This window comes from Dysidea avara, chromosome 8 (genome assembly GCF_963678975.1).
Source record: "Dysidea avara chromosome 8, odDysAvar1.4, whole genome shotgun sequence".
Classification (NCBI taxonomy): domain Eukaryota; kingdom Metazoa; phylum Porifera; class Demospongiae; order Dictyoceratida; family Dysideidae; genus Dysidea; species Dysidea avara.
Window position 1 is genome coordinate 3,844,082 of NC_089279.1, and position 27,365 is coordinate 3,871,446.

General features: G+C 37.5%; 2 protein-coding genes across 3 annotated transcripts in view; both read left to right on the top strand.

The window, feature by feature from the left end:
• LOC136263070 (phosphorylase b kinase regulatory subunit beta-like) overlaps window positions 1-25,924 on the top strand; it is a 28,078-nt gene extending 2,154 nt beyond the window's left edge. The window contains exons 5-33 of the mRNA XM_066057525.1: window positions 1,632-1,691; window positions 1,745-1,881; window positions 2,630-2,693; window positions 4,287-4,382; window positions 4,502-4,606; window positions 4,654-4,749; window positions 5,231-5,366; window positions 7,864-8,016; window positions 9,010-9,151; window positions 9,503-9,596; window positions 9,650-9,838; window positions 9,891-9,973; window positions 10,142-10,312; window positions 11,026-11,179; window positions 19,959-20,003; window positions 20,054-20,135; window positions 20,745-20,802; window positions 20,860-20,950; window positions 21,019-21,087; window positions 21,143-21,202; window positions 21,725-21,798; window positions 21,854-21,905; window positions 21,955-22,031; window positions 22,086-22,153; window positions 22,844-22,905; window positions 24,709-24,816; window positions 24,868-24,942; window positions 25,402-25,503; window positions 25,663-25,924. Of these exons, the coding sequence (XP_065913597.1) occupies window positions 1,632-1,691; window positions 1,745-1,881; window positions 2,630-2,693; window positions 4,287-4,382; window positions 4,502-4,606; window positions 4,654-4,749; window positions 5,231-5,366; window positions 7,864-8,016; window positions 9,010-9,151; window positions 9,503-9,596; window positions 9,650-9,838; window positions 9,891-9,973; window positions 10,142-10,312; window positions 11,026-11,179; window positions 19,959-20,003; window positions 20,054-20,135; window positions 20,745-20,802; window positions 20,860-20,950; window positions 21,019-21,087; window positions 21,143-21,202; window positions 21,725-21,798; window positions 21,854-21,905; window positions 21,955-22,031; window positions 22,086-22,153; window positions 22,844-22,905; window positions 24,709-24,816; window positions 24,868-24,942; window positions 25,402-25,503; window positions 25,663-25,794 (2,835 nt within the window). The 3' untranslated portion in view covers window positions 25,795-25,924. The remainder of the gene's footprint in view (window positions 1-1,631; window positions 1,692-1,744; window positions 1,882-2,629; window positions 2,694-4,286; window positions 4,383-4,501; window positions 4,607-4,653; window positions 4,750-5,230; window positions 5,367-7,863; window positions 8,017-9,009; window positions 9,152-9,502; window positions 9,597-9,649; window positions 9,839-9,890; window positions 9,974-10,141; window positions 10,313-11,025; window positions 11,180-19,958; window positions 20,004-20,053; window positions 20,136-20,744; window positions 20,803-20,859; window positions 20,951-21,018; window positions 21,088-21,142; window positions 21,203-21,724; window positions 21,799-21,853; window positions 21,906-21,954; window positions 22,032-22,085; window positions 22,154-22,843; window positions 22,906-24,708; window positions 24,817-24,867; window positions 24,943-25,401; window positions 25,504-25,662) is intronic.
• LOC136263071 (uncharacterized) lies at window positions 12,193-17,258 on the top strand. Of its 2 annotated transcripts, none has more exons than XM_066057526.1 (4): window positions 12,193-15,113; window positions 16,021-16,189; window positions 16,283-16,425; window positions 16,520-17,258. In XM_066057526.1, the coding sequence occupies exons 1-4, from the start codon at window positions 15,003-15,005 to the stop codon at window positions 17,012-17,014; spliced, it is 918 nt and encodes a 305-aa protein (XP_065913598.1). In that variant the 5' UTR covers window positions 12,193-15,002; the 3' UTR covers window positions 17,015-17,258. The 2 variants fall into 2 exon arrangements, with proteins under 2 accessions (XP_065913598.1, XP_065913599.1); XM_066057527.1 differs by having other exon boundaries at window positions 12,200-14,791; window positions 15,038-16,189; window positions 16,520-17,255.
• Window positions 25,925-27,365: the final 1,441 nt, after the last annotated feature.

A 27,365-nucleotide genomic window follows, 5' to 3' on the forward strand; every position in this document is an offset into this window, starting at 1 on the left:
TGAGAAAGTTACAATTAACTGTTATTGTATACCTTGAGGAACTGTACTATCTTCTATAAACCAAAAACATCTTTGCTTATTTTTCTGCTTGCCAGTAAACACCTTTCTGTGTGGCTATTATTTCCATTGCAATGTTGTACGTGTTTGTGTAATCACACACTAGCTCGCTTGTTAATTTTGACCAGTTGAATGATGACAATATAATTGTTACTTGGCAACAATGCTTTGTGATCTCACTGGCAAACATGGTTGACAGAAGTTTCAGAATTCTTGAAATAATTTATTGATTCAAAACTGTGATGTTTACTCCTAGTATATCTGCTAGTTGAATCAAATTTTGACTCCATGTATTAACAAGCTTTCCTACTGGTATCTAGTGTTGTAGAGCAATTGGACAAATAATTATGTTAGGTGCTTAACTAAAACGTGCAGCAAGAATCTATGCCATGATACATAAGAATTGTGTTATTGGTTCTACTGCCACTTTTCATGATGGATATAACTTAATCACATACAGTGTTACATTTATCTATCATCATACTACAGTAGAAGGAGGAGGTTCTAGCTGGTCTCATTTCTGAATTTGTAATAAAGCCTACTTATAGCTGACATGCTCACGAAGCCAGAGGCATACCATATACACTTGGTTAAACACCACGGTGTTTTTTTGCCTTAGTGCGTAAAATAGATCCAGTAACTATTTGAATTTGACCACCATGCACGTTATGTTTGAAAACAATGTTGAAGGCTTCGTTATCATGACACCACTCATGTGTGGCTACTGTTGAAGGGTATTTACCTTTTCCATTAGATATGTTAAGTTTCCTGATGCAGTTACTATATGAAGAAAGAATGCGGTACAACTAGCCTTGTCGTGCTAACTCACAAGTGGACCTGTTTTGGGCATATAGAAAGTATTTTTACCATTTAGCTAGGAAGAAGACCGGCTGTGCACTCTCCCTTTCTGAGTATTTTAGTACCTGATGAGATGTTTCTCAGCCATGAATATTCAAAATATCAGTGTGGACAGGCTGATTTTTGTTTTTAGATTAGACAGCTCACATGACTCCAGCTCTTGGTCTTATCCAGCTAGTTGCTAACTTTAACAAGTTGCATTCAGCCATCACCACTACTAAAAGCCATTGATGCGGTAAGGAAAATGGCGGGAATTGGAAACAAGAAACTAATAATTAATTTTATGTGATCATGACCTATTAGGCAATTATTCAATGCCACAGTACTTTGGTTGATAGTCATTCTACAATAGCAGGACAATGAAATACACATGTTTTTCCACGCATTTTGGTTGAACGCTGCGCCTGTCACATCACATGCAACCACTCTATAGCACTTAGCTAACTTAGTCCACTTGTAGCAGCTGTTGTTGATGAGCCACAAGTTGTGATAAGCCTTAATTGTACTATAGTACAAGACCAGCATAAATTCCCTGTAGTGGTAACATTCTAAAACATGTGTTGAGCCAGAGAAGTCACCCCAATCTATTCCAGACATTTTGGAATCACCCAGTTGTGAGGTGTCTTGATTATTAGAGGGTACGTGTTCTTTTTGATAGGTGTTCCACTGTACACATACGTACAAACATACAGTCTATAATATCACTATGGTTACAGATTGATGCCACTTCATTGTATCTGCTGACAGTAGCACAAGTGACAGTATCTGGAGTGAAGGTACTGTGGATCATGTGATCCAATTGCCTTATATGATTGTGTGTCTGTTGCAGGTTGTCATGACAATGGATGAGGTAAATTTTATTCAGAACCTCATCTATTATGTGGAGCGTGCGTATCGTACACCTGACTTTGGAATGTGGGAACGAGGAACGAAGGAGAATGTTGGAAAACGTGAACTACATGCTAGGTATATCTGTGTGTGTGTCAGTGAAATAGGCCATGTCAAGTAGGTCCCAAACATAGCTAAGGTATACTTCTTGACCTCATTAATAGGACCACCCCATTATAGTGATCATTCCCAAACATAGCTAAGGTGTACTTCTTGACCTCATTAATAGGACCACCTCATTATGGTGATCATGTCAAGTAGGTCCCAAACATAGCTAAGGTGTACTTCTTGACCTCATTAATAAGGCCACCTCATTATAGTGACCATGTCGAGTAGATCCCAAACACAGCTAAGGTGTACTTCATGACCTCATTAATAAGACCACCTCATTATAGTGACCATGTCGAGTAGATCCCAAACATAGCTAAGGTGTACTTCTTGACCTCATTAATAGGACCACCTCATTATGGTGATCATGTCAAGTAGGTCCCAAACATAGCTAAGGTGTACTTCATGACCTCTTTAATAAGACCACCTCATTATAATGACCATGTCAAGTAGATCCCAAACACAGCTAAGGTGTACTTCATAACCTCATTAATAAGACCACCTCATTATAGTGACCACGTCAAGTAGGTCCCAAACATGGCTAACGTGTACTTCATGACCTCATTAATAAGACCACCTCATTATAGTGACCATGTCAAGTAGGTCCCAAACATGGCTAAGGTGTACTTCATGACCTCATCAATAAGACCACCTCATTTTAGTGGCCATATTTTTGTGCTCCTATACTGTATTATCTTTCACTATGTTTCCATGGTAGCTCCATTGGCATGGCACTGGCTGCTATGGAGGCAATGAACAATCTCAACCTGTTTGGAGATGAGGTAAGTTATTCATGAGTTGGACTTGTGACCAGCTATGACAACTATCTATACAATATTATGTGGCAGGCTAATCTTAGCTACTGAAAAGGGTGGCCTCCAGTATCCAAACACCTTTATGCTGGTTCAGTCATAAAGGTGTTCAGCAAATGAGTTCACCTGGATGAATGATGTCCATATAGAGCATGCTTATAGAACATGACAAAATGCTCTAATAGAACAGTCACTGATTACGATACCTATTTACACTGGTATATTAAAAAGTATTTATTTAAAAAATGAAGTAGGAATCCAAGTGATAAAAAGTAATGAAACAAGAGATGATTCAACATAGCTCAGTGGCCTACATTGGCATGTTATAACAATCGTTTTGTTCAGTGCCAAAGTAGGGATTTTCCTACTGAGCTATGCTGTAATACAATCATTCATCTCTTGTTTCACTACTTTTTCTTGGATCCCTACTTCATTTAATTTAATATATAATAGTTAGACACCAAGACCAAGGGAACTAAGCGATTTAGTAACCCTGATGGCCTGGGGCTGTAGCATCCCAAGTGCAGCAAGGGTGCTACTAAAGGCCTGAGGGGTTACTAAATCGCTTAGTTCCCTTGGTCTTGGTGTCCAACTATGGTTTAAAGCATGTACCTTTATAGCCAGGGCATGAGTGTGGGATGAAAAAGCAACGTAGAACAGCGGAATGGTTTTTTTACTGAAGTCCTTACAGCGCCCACAAAAATAATTATTTGACTGGTAACCAGAGTAACAGCTAGAGTTACAGTAGATATGCCGCTTAGTCTACTATTTGTCCAGAATTATTTGCAGAACACGGAGAAGAAGAGTATTGCAGTATTATCAAGTACTACAGTGTGCCTTTCGTGTTATAATTGTTTATCATGTACAAAATTGTTTGAGGGTGGGTTACTAAATGAACATGCATAGGTGACTAAATGAGCATGTCAGGTGACTAAGTGATTTAGCAACCCTGTAAATGAGCCGTACCATAGTCTAAAATAGTTTGTTTTTGTTTTTAATGCTGTATTTGATGTTAGATGGACTACTATTATTCCGTAAAGGTCGCGTAAGTTGTTTCTAGGATGGTTTTTAAAGGCGGAATTTTAGGTGTCACGTCATTTTTGGGGGGATCCCTGCTTACACAGTACTACTGTACTGTTTGTTATCAAGCACTTTCTGCTGTGCCATGGCTGCTACCATTTCTGGTGGCAATTTTGGTACTTGGAATTTTAATTGTCATTGAGAGAGTTGTGCTTATCACCTTTTCATGGCCAATTTCCTGTGGCAATCCAGCAATCTGCGTTGTGTCTGATTGTAGGACGTAGCTGACCAGAAGAGATTTGTAGTAGTTGAGATACATACAACTGTGGGGTGATGAGTGGTGTGTCTTCTCTATTAGATCATCTCAATCCTTAGCAGTGTAAATTTCTCTTCATTCAAGCTCTGTGTATTTTTTTACCCTATGCAGCAACCTCAGTGGTATACAGTGTATAGCTGTTCCATCAATCCTACAAGTGATTCCATGTATCAGTCATCTCTTTCTATTATTATTTCAATTTTATATATTGTCATTGTTTACTCAAGGGTACATCATCAAGTGTGATCCATGTTGATCCCGATGCTCATTATCGTAATCGTATTATCCTGAGCACCCTGCTGCCTCGAGAGTCCACCTCTAAGGTACAAGTATGTGTGTGTTGTGTGTGTGTGTTCCTTGGCTGGTGTCTCCTGTGGAGGGTGGGGGGAGATGAACCCAGGATAGGCAGTGAAATAATACTCAGTATAATGGATTATTTCAGGAAACAGATGCTTCTCTACTGAGCATCACTGGATTCCCAGCCTTTGCTATACCAAATAAGGACATGAAAGAGACAGTCACTAAAAATGTCATTGAAATTTTAGAGGTAATTCTTTTGTTAGCATAACATCTTTTATTATAACATCATCATAGGGATCACATGGGCTAAAGAGATTTATTAGAGATGGACACCACACAGTTAAAGAAGACAGGAGTCAACGCTTCTATGATGCTTCTAGTGGCCTCAGGGTATGATGTTGTGAATGAGCTAAGAATGGACCTTATCCACAATGACGTCAGATGCGTAAAAATGGTCGCGATATTTGTGGGACTTTCATAGAATTTGTATGGGTGACTATGGGAAGTAAATTTTTGAACGATAATATCTCAGCCAATATAGAAGATATCAAACTCTAACCTGCAGGTATGGTTATAAGGTAACTGAATGAATAACAATCTTTGAAAACCACTCGAAAATTGCTTCTACATATTTATTAGCCATACCTCTGAGGGTTAGAGCTCGATATCTTCTTTCTCAGCTGAGATATGATCGTTAAATTTTTTCCTTCCATAGTCGTCCATACAAATTTTACAAAATATCACCGCCATTTTATGGCTGTGACGTCATTGCGGATAAGGTGAAATTTTATGTATATTTTCTTTTGGTAGTATACATAATAACTAAGACACTACACATTTCTGTATTTCAACAGTTTGTGTGCCTCCACAGCACTTTGAAGACATTGAGTGCGAGTGGCCAATGTTCTATGTCAGCCTTGTGCTCAATGCCATGTTCAGCAGTCACCAGGAGAGGACAGAGGAGTATTGGGCTAAGTTACAAAAGAGTGTCGTCTCAGAAGAACAATGTAAGTGAATCTGAGAGAAAGATTGACCATTTAAACTACAAACCACTAGTCCATAAGCACAGAAAGTGCCCCCCACTCTTACTGGTCAATGCTTGTAAAAATGATCAAGATCAAGATCAAAATGATCAAGATCTCTGATAAAGCAGCCAACCACCCTAAGACCAACAATAATAAATTCCTTGTTTCCCATCCTAGTCAGACAATAGATACCATGCGGGTGGGCAGCTATTATTCATTATATTGTTAAAAATCATTATTTAATATCAAGGATATTAAAATGCTACAGTATTACTTACTCCTATACACAAAACATACATCAGCATATTTTACTGGTCTTTTCACTCTATTTAAATTCTGACACCCTTGACACTGTGGGAAGTAGTCATTGTCAACATGCAACTGTACTAGTTCAACATGTGTATGCGTACTAGTGTAACTGTTCTGTACTGGTCATGTTGTAGTACTTGACTCGCCCGCATTAACTTCGACCATACCAAATGTTCCACACACATTAATCAGATTGAGTGGTATTTGTGTTCATCAATGTATCTTGAGTTTCACCAATGGAGGGAGATTCGCTGCTTGTAATTTGGATAAAGTTGGAATGGATTCAAACTGTCCATGTTTTATAGCACTAAACAACATCATATCAGACTCTACCGCACCATGACGCTAGTCTTCGTCTCAATGACAGACCACACAAACACTCAACAACACTTATAAACAAAAATGTTTCAGTAAGTCACATGACTATCAAATGCCATAATAAATCTGTATGCAGCTCTACAATTACAATGTGGGCTGGTGACAGGAAACAAGGAATCTATAGTTTGTGACCAAACCGGCAAGGAGCTAAATACTGTATGGTGTAATTTGTACAGCAAAAATGATTTTTAATCATCCTGGATCACACCCCCAGATACCCGAATTGGAATCCCCATTTGTGTAACATTCATCGCTGAAGTTGCCACCTCCCTCCCCCCTCCATGGGAGAAGACTGTTGTGACAACATATTGTGTTCAGGTCACTGTGTAATAAGGCCACCTGTATAAACTTGATATTCTTCAAATGTTTAAAATGACCTGCCTAATGCAGCTACCTGCTTTAAAAGGTGTCCCAAGGGTAACCAGAAATGTGTTTTATGTATGGCACAGCTGTTGTGAATAACTGCACTACAGACTGTTAACTATAATTTTTTTAAATTTGTTAATTAAAAAAATGAAGTAGGGATTCTATGCAATAAAAAGTAGTGAAACAAGAAATGAATGATGCATGCTTTTACAGCATAGCTTGGTGGGAAAGTCCCTACTTTGGCACATTAGCTATAATTTTGCTCAATGCCAAAGTAGGGACTTTCCCACTGAGCTATGCTGTAATACCATAATTCATCTCTTGTTTCACTACTTTTTATTGCATAGAATCCCTAATTCATATTTAGATTAACTTTTTTTTAACACTAATTTAGTTTTTTGTTGTAGCACAGCTAGCTACAATGTAACTTGTGACTGTTCTATTAGAATATCTTACATGACTGTTGTATTAGAGTATATCTCAAGTCAGCCAAGGGGTGTGCAGCTAGCTAGACCGATAAGGGCTGGGGTGAGGTCATTACTGATAAGTAAGTAGTTAAGAGGTGCATGTGGTCTCCGTACTCTATCGCTATTATCCACCTATATAATAGATCTTTATTTGATGGTTGTGGTCGCAAACCTATCGTGAACGGGATCCAAATCGCAAAGTTGCAGATATCTAAATATGTTGCTGAAAGATGCAGAGGGCCTACGCTCATTGGAACCCCAAAAGGCACATCCTACTGGTGAGTTTGTTATTGTGGTGTAAAATGGTGGCCGTGTGCTGCTTCGTTTGGCCTCTAGCCTTGCAACTGTGGTCAGGCAGTGAGACTAAAATTTGAGATTTGGCGATTTAAAAAAAAATATCTGGTTACCTGTAAGTGTTTTGTTATGTATCATATGTTACTACTATTTCGTAAAGGTGATTTTCATCGCGTAAAGTGTCTCTAAGATGATTTTTAAAGGCGGAATTTTGGGTGGTGCGTGAAATTTTCAGGGCAATCTCTACTACTCATACCATTTGATTGTCTACCGTATGAAAGGAAATTTTGATGAATTAAATAAATAGTTGATGAATTTGATGAATGGAATGAATCTTGATTATAGCACCTCAAAAAAGCCATGATTTTTGTCAACATTTTAAAAAATTCATCAATACTTGAGAAGATTTCATCAACTTTTCCTACTGTTAAGATTTCCTGTCATATGATAGATGCTAGCTTCTAGAGTCTCCTGTGCCAGAATCTTTCAGACTCTCGTGTTTTTTTCTTGTAAGATTCTTGACCTTGCAAATAAAAAGCTTCAAAAGTTCTTGTTAAAATCTGTTTGGAAAGCTAGCCCTTACTTGTATAGATGTTTAATCTGTCATTTATGAACAATTTGTCCATGCGTAGATAATGTTCGTTTTAAATTCTTTTCATTTTCAGGTGAGGTTGTTCCGAAGTTTTATTTCATCCCTGGTTCATCCAACTCAGTTGCTTCCAGTTCTAGTACACCTGACCATCAACCTAAACTGCCGGCTTCAGACAAGCAACCGTTTCTATGGTCACAAGCACTGTACATCATAGCAAGACTTTTGAGTATGTTGTTGTTTATGTGTGCTTTGTATTTGGTATAGTTTAAGTGTTAAATAGGAGGCTTATAGTGTGCCTCAAATGGAATTCATTATCCATGTGTACTTTATATTTGGTATAGTTTAAATGTTAAATAGGAGACACAATAGTGCTTATAGTGTATTTCAAAAGTGAATTTATTATCCATTGTACTTTATATTTGGTATAATTTAAGTAGTAAATAGGAGTGCTTGTAGTGTAACTCAAAACTGAATAGTGTTCTGTGTGTTAATTAATTGTAGAAAGTTTAGAAAATTACTGTAATAGAACATTCACTGAGTCAGTGAAAACACTTTCATAGAGAGGTATTATTATTTATAGGATTCAGACTAGCAATATCTTAACACTCTCTATAGAGACACACAGAAGAGGTTTGTCACACTCTAAGCGATACCTAAATATATTACTTTTAATTTCATTGTTTTATTTGGTATTTCATGTGACCCTCAACAGTCGCAATACAAAACTGAAAAATGATGGGGTTCACTGGAGTTTATTAGATATTCAGAACGTGCTTCATGTAAGCTTCAAGACAATTTACTTTGTTTTGTAAAAATTGCTTGAATTTTGGGTGAAATTAATAAGTTACAGTTTGGTGTATACAACTTACCAGACTTGTCACGTACTTATTCTATAGTATATTCTATAATAATGATAATTCACTGTATTACAATGAGATCGGCTTATTACCCTCCTCAATAAAATGATTTTAGTGTAATTTGTTTTAGTAATGCTTAGAACCAACCTCCTCTGGGAGACACAGTAGAACCTCAAATATTTGAGCAAAGTCATCATTGTTGTGTTAAAGTATTCCTGTATGTAGATGATTGCTCTGTTAAATTTATATTTAGAATTTTACATACTAAACTTTACACTTTTCAGTTATCTCAAAACTAGAATAACTGAAATTACACTGTAGCTGCAGAGCTCATGTTAAGCATTCTGTCCTGTTTACTGTAGGAGACAACCTAGTAACCGTTTATGAGTTGGACCCTCTCAACCGACACTTGTCCCCGCTTGGCTCTTATGCTGGTCCTAGTACCTATATTGCATCTGCATCCAGTACCATTGTGCAGATAGTGTTGATTGCTGAGACTCCAAGGTGAGTAAGAGGTGGGGCTGACAGTATGTGATTCATCACATGACCCAAGTTATTTTCTCCAGCTGGTGGCATTCAAGTTCAACACACACTGAACTTCCCACTACCCACAGTTTATTGTAACATTTGTGTATGTAGGCAATAGTGACTACTGGTTAGCAAAGACCTGTCTTGTGTGTGGTGACTTCAATTTTGATCTCGATCTACTGGTGATAGAGTGAAACTTTAAGCCTTTACGGGCTAAGGTGTAACTCATTGAATGTACTTTCAGTTAGACACTGTACTCTCCCCCATACAAATAATTATTAGGAGTTCTATGTGTGACATTTACAGTGTTGCTATTGTTGTTACTAGGTTACAGACCATCCTAGCAACACACGGTATTCCCACACAGACTACCAAACAGGTTGAGCCAGTTGAAGTACGTCCACCATCAGAGCTCACAAAGGTGAAAGACAACTTATCAATGACAGTAGTGTTGAAAGGCTTTGTACTTTGTAGATGTTAAGGAATTTGGGGGCAAATGAAAAGCTTGGTCTCACAGGCCGTCCCAGCAGGCCATATGGAATGCTCGGCACAACAAGACTCTATCGGTTCTCCTCCAAAATTTATGCCTTCTTTCCTGCTTACACTGACGTTAGTGATTTCTACCTGTCCCATGATGTGTCTTTGTTTATCGATGTAATGAGAGTAAGGGTGATGTTGCCATAGTGATGGGTAGTGACTATTATTTGCTGTGTAGTTGGAGTTGCGCTTCTTACAAAATTGGTGGGACTTGAAGCAGCGTCCAACTTTAACACTATTGTTGAGAGAAGATTTGTTCAAGTTAGCCTCCATGTGTGTGTGTGTGTGTGTGCGTGCGTGCGTGTGTGTGTGTGCGTGCGTGCGTGCGTGCGTGCATGTGTGTGGTGCAATGTGGGTGATATGTACAGTACATACTGTATACATTTGGTCATCTATTAAGGACACATTCACTACACACACATACCACAGAGGATCGCATTTTTTAAAGATGATGGAGTTCTTATCAGAGTTGAAGCGAGGAGAGTGTGAAGGAGTCAAAGTCCGTCTTGATCGGTTGCAAGTGTTCATATCAACGTCATGCATTGAGCACCTTGATCACATCTCTGATGATGCAGATGAGTCACGAGATCACTCAGTTAGGTTAGAACTTTAGAATTATGAGAGAGAGGATTTTTTCTGTGGAAGATAAAGTGAAAAGCAAGCCCCCACTTTTTGACCTTTTATGATCTAGTTTTAATCAGGCAGTTTTCATAAACTGACCTGTAAAATCATGACACCTTGGTACTTTTGGATGATCCCATGTTAAGTTCTGTCACCTACGTATGACCTATGGGCCCAAAAACTCTGACATTATTAAGCAGCTTTGGGCCAATCACTTTGTACACAAATAACACATACTAAAGTTTTCTTTGGCCAATTTAGACAGCCATATTACAGAGTGACCTGATTAGACAGGTGTGGTCACTGCATTTCATTTGGTATTGCAGTATTTTATAATGTGTACTGTATTTCAAATGGCAAATTAGTATACTGTTGCTGTGAAACTGTACTATAAATCTAAAAGCAACAAGTACAAAAGGCAAAACGGACGTGTCATTGGTCAACCTGGTACTACTAAAATTTATCATTGAAAGTAACCTACCCTTAGTGGAAACTTGGTATCATAATTTGCTTTACTTTTAGTTCATACGATTTACTACTAAGGGATACTTTGGGGGTCTTGTCTAAGTGTCTGGATTGTGTAGGTGACTTCAAGTTAATAAGTTTCTCAGCTATCTAACTATGTATGTGCTATGCAGCGAGAATATTAGAAGATTTCAGTATATTCATACAAGTTATTGCTTTATTTCCAGCTCCAGGATGTCAGTCTTGAGTACACTGACTGACTTTAGTGGTCCACACTTGCTGGAGGATGATCCATTTGTTCCTGATCAGCTAACGACAGTCCCTACTCACTCTTACATCAAACACTCCACTGAGATCCTCACCCCGACATACTCACCTGACGTGAGTGTGTGTGTATGTGTGTGCGTGCTATATATCCGTTGTGTGATAAAATGAAATTAAATACTTCAAAGTAACAAGCATGCTCGCACACGTTTGATAACTGTACAATATATGGTGGCGGTGAAGTCTCAGGAATCATTTTGAAATTACGGAAAGCACTGGAATCTAACTTCAAGAACAGCAACGACTTGAACTCCATACCTTATGCAAACGATGAACTGGTTTTCTTCAGGGCCAGTCAATCTTTGTCATTAAATTGTACATTAGAAGTTTCGAGATAAACGGTATTAAAGAATTCAAGTCAGTATATCTTGCCAAGGATGTGTATGAAATTTACACAAGAGATGCATCATTCTATCACAAAGGGGCAGACACTCCACCCAGAAAAGGTGACACTTAAAATCAGGCTCAACTAGTTTGAGTAGTACTGAGGGTCAAAGCCAGTAATATGATAGTGTAGCTATCCACTGGTGGTGTTAGGTTGATTTTGTCTGATGTGTGATTTGGATTGGTTTTGTAAAATGTCACAATAATATTAGTCCGCTGTTGCCAAGATAGTTGAGGTGAGTATTTATCACAATACAGGACCTCTGGTCCTCTCTACATGTGACTTGATATGATGACTGAAATTTGTGTTAATTTGTATTGACAATGGAGTGCTGTTTGATGATGATACAGTATATAATGGACACTGGGACCCAGAGTTGGACCTATAATTGTAGAGATTTTCAGTTTTAAAATTGTATGGAACCAGACCTATGGAACTAAAATCTTTATCTTTAGTAGGGAGATTATTGTGTTCTTGTTTTAGGAAGTTTAAGAGAGATTGCACTTAATGACTACATCGAAAACTAAATATTATGCAACCATGGAATTTTATATCATGTCATGTTTTGTCCACAAAACTTTTTGATCTCATGCCTCTCATCTTCTTGTCATAGTTTACCTGAATTTCTGATATAGTTTTCAGCATGGAGAAATCATACAAACGCTGTGTTCTTTCGTCACCTTAACAATGTTATGATCTGCACTTTGTATGACTGAGTCCCTCTACATAATTATTTTTACATGTGCCTTTCATCATACGTACTTCAAATAGAAGCCACAGTGTTTAACCAAGGGTAGTATTACTATTTGTTGACTGAATTGACTGGCTATAAATGTGACTTTTATTTAAGCGGTATCATATACTGAACTATGATAGTAGCTCATAATAGGGGTCACCCATGTTGTTGCAAAAATCTTAATGAAATGTATACCAAAAAACCACCTTGGAAAGCATCCTTCAACAACTGTCTAGTGGTTCTTTACGAGGAGTTTAGGTGTGCTAGTAAATGTCAAGTGAAAAGTTAGTGTATGTGTACTTCAAACTAAACATATTATTAATCATGAACCACACAGAATGGTTCATATAGTCATCAGCTTTTCAAACATACAGTACTTAACATTTTTAAACAGGCTGCAATACCACCGAGTCTTGCAGACCCTCACTTGTGCTATAAAAGGAATTGCCTGTTTTGGTCAAAATTTTATTAGAACACTCACCTAAACGCTACCTTTGAAAACATCCCCAACCTCAAAAGAAACCTTAGAAGTTAATTTACAAGAAGTACGGATCCACCAGTGAGTATGAAGTTGAAAAGAACCAAAAAGGATTATTTTACAACTTAGTGTTTTGTTCCACAGGCCTACAAGAATATCTGTATGGATGAGAGTCTGTGTCACATTTGTCAGCAGTGGTGCTTGATGTTACCCAATATGCACACCAAAAATAAAGGAAAGCATCCTTCAACTCAAAACAACCCTAGCACAGGTCCTGTCAAGTGAAAAGGAAACAGTATGTAAAGTTTCTTTTGCACTCAAGTGGTACTTTTGGCGAGATGGTTGCAGCTATCTGGTCTTGTTAGAAGTCTAACCATTTCTTCAGTAAGAAGTAACTATAAGTGTAGTATCTGTGGGGTCCTGGATCTGATGGACCAGGTAAGATGAACAATACTATTGCTGGTGATGAATGAAGTTCTACCACGTCCAAATCTATCCCGTATTATAGATATATAATAAATAATTTATTTTACCATTTTGGTATGTTGAAAGAGTATCCAAGAAAATTTCACTTCTGCAAGAAGAGTCATCCATGAGTGGTCTTTACAATCTACGATCATTGCATAGACATGATAATAGCCATTTGAGTTATGACCATGTAATTTCCTATCTTCTCTTCTCTACCTACCATTGCTACACTACATGTATTACTCAATAGCTCATTTTCCATTAAACAAAAAGCTTAACTCCCCCCTTCAGTTTAGCTGTTATTCAGCTCTAAAAGCTATCCTTTGCCAAAACGATATAATCTTTGCTTTATTAAAAAACCATAGACACGTATTTTCAAGGGAGTTTCCACAATGGAAAGAGAAAATCCTGAAACTCATGTCATTTCCAACATTATAAAGTAATCTGTTGATCGATATCTGTTTGTATATATTTCCTTTGTGTGCTCCAGTGCTAGAAAATGGCTAGTCCGTGCTCTGGAGTTTAATCAATCAATTAGTAACCATCCTATCCTTCTCTTAGCACTGCATGTGTGATTGTACAGTCAATTTTTCTGACATGTTAACACAAAAGGCTAGAAAGTCTGTCCCAGCTCACCAGATAAAACATACGGTTACACACAAACCGAAATTAATATACTCCCTAGATTGGGAACTGCGCCACACGCCCATAGACTGTGTACAAGAACCAGTGTCCTTAGGCTAGTTTTGCACCTCAGTTCTAATGGTGACGTTATTTTGTAACGCACATGAGTTGTGGTGTTGTTATGATAATTGATTTGACCACTTTGCATCACTTTGGTTAGAAGTCTTACGCCATGTGCTGTAAGGGAAACACATTCTTGTAAACTAAACGCTGTCAATAGAAAAAGGAAGTGTCACAAGGTTAAATGTGCTGTAAAGAATAGACTATGGGTGGCATTTCAAATGCAGTGGATTATATCCTGCACACCAGCCCATGTTTATGTACGTATGTTCCTCTGCCATCATACTCATTCAAGTTTAGAACTTGATAATACGTATATCTGTATGTTTCATGTTTGATGCCACAATTTCTTTGGCAGGTTTTGAGATGATATTTTTGGAAAAACAGTAGTCACATTACTCCATGATCTTGAACAGTAGCGCTACACGATTTATGCCACGAACCCTTCAAATAATGCACTGTAAGACTGGGTGAACAGTGTAGCATATACAGGGTGTAGGGTTTCTGTTAAACCATCACACCTTGCCTTCATTTTTGTTCTACGGTTTGCACAATAAGAGCCGGCAATTTGTATCAAACTCGCTGTTAGCTTCCAAAACATCTTAAGAAAGAACACTAGTGAGTCTTGTTTTTGCCTGTCATGAATTGCAATTGTTCTTACTTCAAAAAAGAAAGGACCTAGACCATTACACAGGATTGCAACCTGCTTTATATATTTTATTCAGGTAACTAACTACTCCATGTTTCTTGTAGCCTTTGTCTCTGTGAGAGGACAACTGGGTTACATTGTGAAACTGTGTGGGTGAACTACCAGCGAAGATAATAGTGAAATTATTGAATTGTGGATATAACAAAAAGGTAGTTTACAAATCTAGTCTGTTATGTTTTGTAAACTGGCATTGTCTGAGGCAGTGTCACTGCCACATTTGGGGCAAAGTTTAATAATCCCACTGTTGGTAATACCTAGTGATGAGTGATATAAATAGCTCCGCCCTATTGACCATCATCCACCTGTTCTTAGTTACTTATATTATTACAATACAACAGCACAAGCGAACTCATCTACAATATGGAGACCAGCTTCATTTTTATCATTATTTTCAGCATTCTGTTTAACACATCTCGACCTGCTCCTATCCCTACCAAGTTGTTATGTTCGTCACTTTCTACTAAAACACAAGTAAGTGACATAATTGGTATTGTAGTGTGTGTGTGTGTGTGTGTGTGTGTGTGTGTGTGTGTGTGTGTGTGTGTGTGTGTGTGTGTGTTGTAGGGCTGAAACAGCTATATAGTAATTGTACTATCCAGATATCCTGAACGAAATCTTTCGGATATCCTACGGATAGTGACATCATCACTTGCTATAAAAACACTGTATATTTTATTGTGAACATGTTTATTTTACTAGACTATAGAATGTAACAGTCTTATGAAAATTAAGTTTGTAGTAATGTTAAAGCTATGTATCATGGAAAATTTACCATAAAATTGCTTTAAATTATTAGAAACTATCCTGACGAAAATTACTATCTGGATAGTAAATTGTTATATATCCGAATAATACGGATATCTGTTTCAGCCCTAGTGTGTTGGTATGTGAGGCAGCTTAACCAGGTGGCTTCACTGGCTTGAGCATTAGCCTGGAAGGTTCCAGGTTTGATGCCCAGTTATGCCAAGTTGCTATTGTTGTTTCCTTGAGCAAGAGGCACATTGCTCCAGTCTACCCAGCTTTATAATAGGGACCAGATGTCAACTGGGAAAGCAGCCCACCCAGCTGTAACGTACCTGGGGAAGCATGAGCCCAACTGAAGTTAAGGTAGCATTTAGACTGGCAATTAAAATAGTGTTGGTACTGATGAGCAGTAACCACTGGACAATCAGGCCCACATTAAAATGGAACAGAATTGCTATATTTCTATCTTTCTATCCTATGTGAATACGCTTGAGTGTTGCTATCAACTTATAATGGGATATATTTATATGCAAGTACTCCCTCAAAGTATGTGCTAGTATACTCTGCCAGCTGCTACAGTTGTAGTAGTTGTACTTGTGGTATTGGTCTGTTAACACTAACTGATCTTGTATAGGAATTGTTAAATAATATGAAGAGGATACATCCTGATGCTACCTTGACAACAGTTCGTATCAGAAGTAGTGTAGTCTGCAGACTAGTTGCTACAGAATATGGAGAGATCAAGTCACTATGTGTCTACCCTCCTCTGACAATAGCCTGGACACAACTCAAACCAGAGTCAGGTGTGTGCGTGTGGTGTGTGTGTACGTGCGTGCATGTGTGTGTCACATTTTATATAATGTATGGCATATTATATTGCCATTCCCTTCTTACAGAACTATTCCACTTATTGAGATACACTAGTGATAATGAGACTGTGATGTCCCTCATACCCGCTGCTGCACCGGATCATGTAATCACTTGGGGTCGTATCAATGAGGGCAGTGGAGAGGAATTGATTTATGAATTGAAAATGGAGGTGTGTATCTGTCTGTGTATGTTCTGTAGTGTGTTTCTGTACGTCCGTCTGTATGTATGTGTGCCTGTGTGTTAACTATATACTGTATTTACAGAACATCTCATTGCTGTTCTCACCCAACAACTCAAATGACTCAGTGACATATAATCAGTTTTTGACACTCAACGACACAATGACACTCAACGACACAATGACACTCAATGACACAATGACACTCAACGACACAATGACACTCAACGACACAATGACTGTTAACGACACTATGACTTACAATGACACTATGGCCACAGCTGATGAGGATCACATGACTGTGGTCAACTGGATGTTTAAAGATGTCACTAATGGCCATCATGTTAAACTACAAGTGGCTGGTGAAGAAGACCTGCTGATAACAGCAACTCAAACAGGAGGGTGTGGGCCTGAGAGACGAATGAACTGTAACAGATTGAGCTGTTTAGTTGACACTGGCTGTGTAGTGGATGTTAGTGTAAAGGGCCCAATCAAAGATAATAAGAATGCTAATGATCCTCAATTATTTGAAGTTGAATGTTGGCCTATGTACAGTGGTGGAACTTGTAGATATTGTTAAGATAAATTATTTTTTATTTTTACCATTTTATATTCTATACTGACCAGACATTGTAATTTATTCTACTATGTATAGCACAATTTTTTAAGCGCGTTATTTTCGCAAAAATGGCCTCTTCTTACTAGTGTTCGGTATCACATGAACTTTGAAATGTTGTAATCGACAAAATAGTCATGTTATTGTGGGCGTATGATAGACTTTGGTACGTTGAAAATTGAAATGAACAGTACTTTACACATGTAACAGTAGCAAACGTATCATGATGACGTAAAATGGGTTCCAAAGGAAATCAGACTGAAATTCTTAAATGCATACACAAATACACAGGTTTGTATTGCATTAATAGCACAAGTGCTGAAGGTCTGTAAGACACCTGGTCCTACAGCTTGGTTAAAGATGTATGTTATATTAAGGTATGTTTGAAAAGTTGCAGAAAGAAGAAAAATATCCATAACTGGACTACGTAGCACTGCCATTTTATTTTGCAACATCAACAAATCCTCAAAAACATTATTGCTGATATCATTCATTGTGAGTGTATCAGTTGCATTGAAATGATGGAGGGGAAGTGATGGTTGTTTAGCTGAAATAATTGTAAATTTGGAGACAAGCAAAAGTATGAGTATAGGCAGCAGAAAAGGAAGCTCAGCAAGCGAGAACTGTCAATGATGGGACAGGCAAGAGTTAGATTCAGATAAGAAAGTTACTACTGCAATAAATTATTTTAGGTTTACAAATGAATTGATTGAATTGAAGTAGTTGGAATACTGTTTGTGGCTGGAAGAGCAAATCAAAAGAAGAGAAGCCCCCATATGAACCAGTACTCGTTAAGCTGACCCCTGTTCATCAGAGACCACCTGACAGTTTCGTGAAGATATCAACTAGTGTGATGCTATTCACTAGCACATAATAAACACCAAGCCTCATTGGCTACTGCGAAGAGTGGATCTAGTTTAAATGGCGTGGAATGACCAAGACTAAAGTTTAGCAGACAGATTTTGAAGCAAACAGTACTTGGTTGAGTTTGCATGGATACAGATAGAATATCATCTTGAAAAACCAAGTATGCCCATTATATAAGTGTAACATTAACCTTCACAATTACAATATTAATTGAAAATTTCACTATCGTCCAGCCATATATCCATACCAGGTTCCTTTCTTTGTGATGATAGTAACCTGCAAGATCTTGGACTGAGATGTAGACAATTTCTTTAGGCATATCCGATGATGTTATTCATTATCACCAATTGCTTGTAACCCTCATTAGCAATACAACCTCACGTTAACCATAGAATAAATACAAAAAAACTACAAATGTTCACACCGTTATACCCTCTACCTGCAGCATGTGCTGGACATGTGTGCACATTATTTCCAGAATGGACTTGTTTTCAGAGAACCTGTCATGTTATTGAAGGGGCGTGGGATGCACAAAACCATCTTATAACCAGTGGTTCCCAATCCAGGGGAGTATATTATCTATGCGCAAATGAATAACATCCTTGTGAGCCAAAATATGTGATTTACAGGCTTTTTTCAATCATCACTATCTCCCTTTTTAAAATTTCTGATTTTTATTCATCTGTAATATTATAAAGTATAGTAGTACTGTATATTAGGGATAATCAAGGATGTACTTACTCACAAAAATATCAACCTGAAACCAACCTCACAATTCCTTCATGGCACCTTGGTAGTATGGTTAGGCCTAAAAGTGCTTCAGTATGCTTCCAATAAGTTGCTATGAATTTTTAAAAATAGATTTATTCAGTGGAATTTTGTACTGACTGACTGACTGAATGATGCCTTCAGACAAGAGTAACTTAATAACAGTTAAGGCTATTAGCTTGATTTTTTCACTGTTTGACATTGCTTGAGCCCAACAGGTGCCTTTTGGCCGACCGCAGTATGTACAATGCATGCATTGTGGACTTACCTTTGTCCTCCTTTGTGTCCCATTTCTTTTTGCTGACAGCTTGTAATGGCTTCCCTACTTTTGTAATGGAAATTGTCCTAGGTTTCCATAGCAACTGGACAGGTGCTTCTCATAGTGTTCTTCATTTGTAACACGTGTAACAGGCCAAACATATGTAGCTGAAAATGAAGTGTAATGGCTCACGTAATGCATATATACGTAATTGATGGTTGGGGCATGCATTCAGATGAAAACAACAAGTCTTACACCATCCTTTCTTTTGTGGGTCACAAGTCATAATAATGTAACAAAAAGTAAACAAACAAAAATTAGGTTCAAATAGGGATCATAGAAAAAGTAGTGAAACAAGGGAGGTTGCCTGCACCTGAAGATATACTAGATCCCTAATTCAGGTATAGACTGAAGTAGGGATTAAATGTCCACTAGTATATCTTCAGGTGTACCTTGTTTCACTACTCTTTATTTCTGATCTAACTTAGTACTTGTACTTAGTAGTTGTAGTCTCTTATGTGTGTCTTGCGCTTGCAGTGATTGCACCTACTGCTATCAACTGTGTTGAACATGATAGGTTCTATTAGAACTAATAACTTACCAAAACAACACAGTAGGCAATCAAAACTTTGACTGGTGGTAGATTAAAAAAATATCTCCACAACTGTGTAGATTGATTTTTTGGAGCGGTGTCATGGATCGAAAATATGATTCAGCAAATGCAAAGGCCACATTTAAAATGTCAATCCATATTGCTAGTAAGTGCGATGACTAGGATAAATTTCAAAGGTCTAACTAGCATAGTTGGCCTGTTATTTCAGTAGAACAGCACTGAGTAAGTGTCCCGGTATCTTGGGATGGGATGGAAACTGGTGCCTAGGTTTGTCTTTGACAACAATATAGCTATCATACAAAGGGGGTAAGGCAAACAATAATTAATTATGTAATTAATTAATTATAATTATGTATGTGGGTTGTCAGACCTTAAGATTTTTGTAATTGTGTTACCTGTAGGAACTTGAGGAGATGCCGACGGAGAGGCTGCACTACTTGTTTAATGTAAGGAAATTGTTGTGGATCCTTGTGAACATTGTTGGCATTTATTTCAGAAAGAGTTTAGTGTACTAGGGCAACTGCAGATTCTCCATACTCTCGTCAAAAGAGATGGGAAGCACACCGAGTTCCTTGGAGGTGTGTGTAGTGTGTGTGTGTTGTGTGTAGTGTGTGTTATTGCTTTGCTTTGTATGTGTGTTTGTGTGGGTGTGGGTGTGTAGAGCATAGTGTAATTTGTATAGTGTAGAGTAGCATGTGTGTAGTGTAGAGTAGCATGTGTGTGTATGTGTAGTGTAGTGTTAACGCAACTAAGCTAGAGAGCATCGCTGCAAGGTTTGAGATCTAATGTTCACTAATCCTCAGTTACTGTTGTTGTTTTTGTGAACAAGCAGTTTACTTAAGTTTGTTTCGACAGTTTACGCAGCTGTATAATGGTGACTTAGTGCTAACTTGGGAAGTAGATTCCCAACTATCCATGTCTCTTTCAGTGATGTTGTTCTGTTGGACTTGGCATGAAACTTCAAGTTCTTCAATCTTTATTGCTGAGACATTCCTCCTAGAGGTTACTAAGTCCTGCCCCAGGAAATTTGCCTGCACCAACTCTAGTGCCTGAGTGATGTACTGTTACTGGGGTGCTGGTTGAGTTGGTGTTTGCACAGCTGCTGGAGACTTTGCTATTGTGTATATATATATTACATGTAATAGGGTATGAGTGTATGTATTTTATTAACTGTTTTCAAACATTAGTGCCATTAGTCGACAAAGTAAAAGCATTGTACGATGAAGCTGGACACAGGAAAGACTGGTTAGGTGTACCTTGATATACCATTTCCAATCTTTTCCATCACTGCTAATCACACAGGGCGGCACTACGGATGGCCAGCAGCATTCTGGAAAAGGTTGTGGAAGGACTTTCCCCTGCCATGTCAGCAATGCTAGTCAAAGAAAAAGAGGTACTATCAAAACTTAATGCTTGTTTATAAATGACTGTTCTATTAGAGTTAATTATCATTGTCTGCAGGTCACTATAGGACCATTTAGGTGTGAGGAGTTTGTGATTGGTGAACCTGTTCATCCTAATGTTATTAAGGTTATAAATGGAATGGACTTTGTTGCTTAGTGTGTTTGTCTCTGTGTGTTGACAGAGAAATATCTATGAGAAATGTATGATACATGATCCCATTGAAGTGTCTCTACAACAAGAGGTCTGTATGGTGTGTAGTATGTAGTAATTTATTTTACGTGTCACAATAAGAAACTGCCTCAAGGCATGTGTCATTCTATGAACCTTGCAGTGACCTTTGATGTCAAATTGCTATTGGTTTCTTAATGCCAAAGGAACCACACACAGTATATTTGTATGGTTACATTGTTATCACAAAAATTGTAGACCCAAAACTCTTGTAGAAGTGAATAGTGCCATCGCTTCTGTCATGACCACACCCTTAACACATAACGCCTGGTGGATGCCCTCATACAAAAGCAAAACTAATTGTAGTGCTATAAATAGACCATTCACTTGTTAGTGCTATAAATAGACCATTTACTTGTTAGTGCTAACTCACCAGGATTATGTCAAGCTGTTTTGTCTCAGCCTTGTTATGGTCACCAATACTTCATGTTTGGTTTGCATGGCTAGTATTTTGGCTAGAAAGCACATTTCCTCTCAATCCTCCCTACTATTAACCCCTGTCGTACTTCTTAATGTCACTTATTTCACCATGCAGATGATCATATATCTGGGAAGTTTGATTGTGTCTGATCCACAACTCTTTAATGGCATGCTGAGAATCAGGCTTGGGTAAGAAGATTCAACTATGCCTTCTATCAATCCAGCCACACCCCTTTCACTGCAGGTGGATCATTGAAGCAATCAAGAATGACTTGACCCAGTCATCAAGTGATACTGTTAGCTCTTTATTTCAATAAATAGTGTAGTAATTATAAATAATTTCAGCTGTTGATGAACATAGCTCCCCATGAAGTCAAGCAGTGTACAATTAATATACTAGACAGAAGCCGTCGTCAGCAATTGTGGGTTTGAGTAATTTTTTCAAACTGCTTGTATGCGCATTTATTGTTGTCTAGGAAACCATTACAGAGGAGACAGTTGGACGGAGCCCTCAATTGGGTGCCACCAGGATTTTATTCAAAAGGTGAATAATACAAAATGTAGTGTCTTTAATTAGGATAGTTTTACAGTGTACGTGTATTGTTTGGCGGTCATAGCAAATTGTTTCCTGTTTCTATGCAAACTTCACCAACACCCTAAATATTATGAGATACTTGTACATGTAATTGAGTATGCTTAATATTTCAAATGGTCACTTCAATTTGATTGGTTATTTCAATAGCAAAAATGCCAAGAATATAATAGGGTTGGTAGGTCTGCATGTAAATATATTTATACCAGAAATCATCACAGAGTGTAAGGGGACATGGTCTCAACAAAATGGCACCAGCTTGTTTGCATCCTTTTAAAAAGTAGCTATTTGTAGGTAAACAGCATTTGAAAGAAATGCATGGCAAAGAATTTAGCGCAAGTTTGTACTTATTAAATTTAATGAGTTGGTCATTTTTCATTCGTAAACCGGTTGGATCTGTGAAACAACTGAGTCAGCCTTATCAAATGTAACTTATTAATGATTAGCAAAATTTTCTTTGAAACAAAAATCCCGCAATAGTACATACACAACACTGCTATTCTAATGAATGATGCAGACACATTTGTATTTCCTCATGAAATCCTTGAAGTGTATTTTTACAATTCAACTATCAGTTGTAATATATTGTTAGTGCAATTGTCTTACATTATCTTGTGAAGATTTTCAATTGTCTTTTTATAGTACATAGAATATTGCAGATGATTGAAGGTGGTATTAAACTGTATGACTATCTGTTGCCACAAGTAAGTTGAAATGGTGTCTGTCTGTCTGTCTGTGTTATGTTGGTAAGTTGAAGCTCTTTTGATGTGCTGGCTTCATTGTTGTTTGGGGGTTTTCTCTGGCACATTCTTTACCTGGTTGAGGTACCTCAGAGGTTCATATTCAGCTTAAGTCTCTAGGAGTACCCCCTGCCATTGATTTTGTTGTGGCTGAAGGTTGCTCCTCCTGATTCCTAGGATAGTAGGTTCTGTTTAGGTGTTGTGTTAAGATAAAGCATTTTTTAGTTTACTTCTTTAGAGACATGGAAGTGTGCCATTAGGGCTGATATAAAAAAATTAAAATTGTTGCAATTACAGTGTGAGCAAAAATTTATTACCTCTTTTAAATCAAAATATTATCTCTTGTGTGTACCTACTATAGAAACGTTTTACAATCATTGATTATCTGATTATCAATTATGTTTGAATATCAACTGCACGTTAACTGTGCAATCTTTCCTATTTTATGACCAGATGAGGTTGGAAACGTGTACGTGAGCCCAATGGTTTTGTACTGAAAAGCATAGCGGACCTCCTTGGGTACTGAAATGCCTCTCGATTGATGAAATGCAATGAGTACATGGTGAAGCCCTGTTTTTATCCCCACTGAATATCGTGGGTTTTTTTAAACTTGGGCTATGCATAAATCATCAGTGTTGGGAGTAACACGTTACATAATATTATTACTTTTGTGGTACCTAAGTAATATAACGAAATATGTTATAAAAACTGGTAATATAACTCAAGTTACTTTACTTACAAATGTAACGCGTTACCTAAGTAATATAGTTACTGTAACAAGTCTAATATTACGTAATATTATTACTACAAGTAACGAAGTTACTAATCTCGTTAGTAATCCACTGAGTAATGCCTAGCCACAACGAAGTATTGAAGCCTACTGAATGAAGCTTATTCACCAGCTTCTTACTTATAACCAAGATTTGCACATTGCCCAACAATGAAATCATGTCACATGATAAGGTGGTAGTTTCACATGTGACAGCTTAAGGCTGTGGACACAAAGTAATATAATATGTAATATTATTATAGTTACTTTATTTTATGGGTAATATGTAACTGTAACTAAATAGTTCAGTTGCTGTAATACGTAACTAGTTACTTTAAAAAGTAACTTTCCCAACACTGTAAATCATGCAAGATCTTGTACTAGGCCACAAATGCAGTAAATATCTTTGTTGACCAGCTAGAAAGACTGACAGAAATCTCACTTGAGAAAATAGCATAAGCAGTGCCACCCAAGAAGTCATCCTATGTGACATACTTCACAAAGACTGTAGTGGCGTGCATCCTAATCAGGAATCACACGAGACTAGAAAGATGAAGAAATGCCTCCAGTTGAACAATAGCAGCAATTGGCTGCCATGAAGAAGGTTAGAAATGAGAATCACAGCCACCATTCAATGTTGTTGCCTTCCTTCAGTGCTTTCTTTATCCCACCTTACAATCTTAAAAATGCAAATAACGCAAAATTTTTCATAGCATTTATTACACTTCCAACCTCTTCTGTTTTATGACAATGTGAATAAGCAACTTTAAGGATTGAATAGATTGTGCTAGTCAGGGGATAAAGTGCATGCAGAATTTAAAGGGCTTATGAGTGGAATACTCTAATAGAATGGGCAGATGTTTTGGAATATCCAAAACTTTTGTGCACTCATGCAGACACACGAGAACTAAAAAAAAAGTAAAATCTCTTCTTATAATTCACTGACAGAAATTAATATCCCAGAGTGTTCTTTGTTGTATTGTTTTACTGCACACTAGCTGCCTACCATATATGACATGCACCCACAAGAGAAAAGCTTTGCTCTCAAGGTGGAGGAGATGCTGAAGACAACGGTAGTACCTGAAGACAGGCAACTAATAGTTGAGGTGAATAGATTGATTTATCACCTTACTGGATTGTAGTGTTAACTCTTGTAGCTACTGATGGTGATTTCTGCTGTGGTCGAGAGGAACCCAGAGATTAAATACAAGCACTGTCTTGATTTGGTTCAGGTGATTCTTTAATGTTGTGTCCATATTATTTACTGGGTCACATATATGTGAAATCTTTGTACAAATTTTCTAAATATGTACAGTGATTCATACCAAATAGATAGCAACGTGTTGTAGTAAAATCATAACTCACACAAGTAAGTTATCATCAAAAGTCCAAAAGGCTGGCCTGTAGACGTAGACTTAAAATACTGGGTTTTATGGCTTCTTACAATCCAGGTCATAATTGTCTTGATATTGATGTCCCGCTTGTCACCCACCATCACCACATTGTGTGTGTAACATAAGTCTAACCATTCCGTGGGTTGTGTTATTGAGTGTTGACTATAGCAAACTACAACAATACTTTTTTTGCTGCTTATAATGGAACAATCTGCATGATACCAAGTATGGGTATATATGGGTGTATATCTTGTACTCTGTTATAAGGCACTGCAAACTAAATATAATTCAATACAGTTACTAGAATATGCTAAAAAACTGCATCATGACAGCCGAAAGGACAAGAAAGATGATGATTCTGCCAAGGAACATATAGATGGAAGGAATGTTTGCTATTTGGTGAGTTGAATGTTGTGTGTATGTAGTCTGTGTGGTGTGTGGTGTGTGTATATTTTGTGCACTTGTGTATAGTGTGTGCATGTGATGTTCAATGTAATGTATAGTGCATGCATGTTTGTGCAGCATCTGTATAAGAAATAAAATAGATTCTCCTGTCAGGGCTCATCTTTCCATGCTCTACCACCCACTGGCCACAATAGCTCCTCAGCATTCATGACAATGGCTGTTGTGAACACTTTACTACAAGGAGAACTGGACACAGATAGCACAGACTTCTGTAGTGTAGGATGATTGACAATAACTAAGACATTCACTGGATGCTATTGTATAAATTATAATGGAACCTCTTCTAAAGATTTCCATAACATCAGTGTTCAAATTTCTAATGTTTTTGAAGGTAGATTATATATATGTAGTAGAACATTTGTATCATGGGCACGGGTGATTTGTCTGAAATATACGCATGAGCAATGTAACATGTTACATGATGAAGTAGCATAACGGATATTGCATCCTGAAATTATAACAATAAGATGTATTGTAGTCTGCAGCCTCGTGATTGGTTGCATTTTGAGTCTAGACAGCACTGGAGACAGATTTGCAGGCATGAACAAAGAGTGATAGTGAATGGGGAGTGCCTTTGAGGCCAAGACACTATGCTGAATTACACCAGATAAACCCATGTCTTGCTTGTGTCACTTGTAATTGTAGGCTGCTAGTTTGTATTTAGAAGGTTGGACTTACTTATAGCTAGTAACAAATAAATATAATAGTTACAGCCAAGTAATACAGCAATTCATACTTTTTCTGTGAGTAATATGTAACTGTAGTGTGTTACAAGGCGTAGAAGTTGTGAGTACTATGCGATAGGTTACAGGTTTAGAGTAACGACCCTAACTCTATATAAAATATATTATGAAGGGGTTCTGCCTACACATAGCATCAAGTTAATAAACAGGATGGCGTCACCAAGAGTTCATAATATATGAACTCTTGGCATCACTATAAACAGATTAGTGATTTCCTATTGACAGCAAGTGCCAGGCTATCATATAAGTCAAGCAACATTAATTGTTACATGCTACTAATACTACCCCAGACTTTTGTGATCGCCAGCCCAAAAATGAGCCAAATTTATCACTTGCAAGTCAAACAACATTAACTATTGCCCTAGTATTACTAAAAGAATTTGTTCCATTGGCAACAGAACTAAGGTAGGCTTTGATCCACAGCACACACCCATTACACAACCAATGTGGGATTTTGTGAGCTATAAGAAACAAAATTTTAACTAACAAGATGAGACTGTATATGCAGTAGATGTCATCACTGAAAAAAAAACGTTTTTGACTTGTGGTGAAGAACTATCGATATGGTGTAGTAAGTAGTTACAATATTATTGTTGTATCAAAAACATTTTTATTTATCACATGCAAAGCATGCAGTTGGGAGCCACTGCTTGACTACAGCACACCACCACAATACATTGCTTAAATCTCTAATTAAGGTGACAATATGTGACGTTACCAGTTATTATTGTATTCAGAGAATTTGTTAAATTTCAATTGTATTGGTTTCTTTGATCCTGTGTCCAATCATTGTCACACAACCATGCAGAGTCTCTATTGAATTGGACTGGAGAATGATTGACAGACTAGGAGGGGTACAGTATCATATATCCAGTATGTCATTGGTAATATGATCAGTTTAATTCATATACAGTTTGGTTGGTTGTATAGCTGCACATGTATAACTATATACCCAACGTCTTAATATAGAGGCATGGCTGTTACTTAGAAGGATGGTGTATTCCCATAGATGGGAGTGTGTTTCTGTATGATGTTTATGGATAGATATGTGTC

Coding starts and splice junctions, on each gene's coding strand:
- LOC136263071 (XM_066057526.1), top strand. CDS start 15,003: ATGGAGACCAGCTTCATTTTTATCATTATTTTCAGCATTCTGTTTAAC. Junction 16,190..16,282: donor ACAACTCAAACCAGAGTCAG/GTGTGTGCGTGT, acceptor CCCTTCTTACAG/AACTATTCCACTTATTGAGA. Junction 16,426..16,519: donor TTTATGAATTGAAAATGGAG/GTGTGTATCTGT, acceptor CTGTATTTACAG/AACATCTCATTGCTGTTCTC.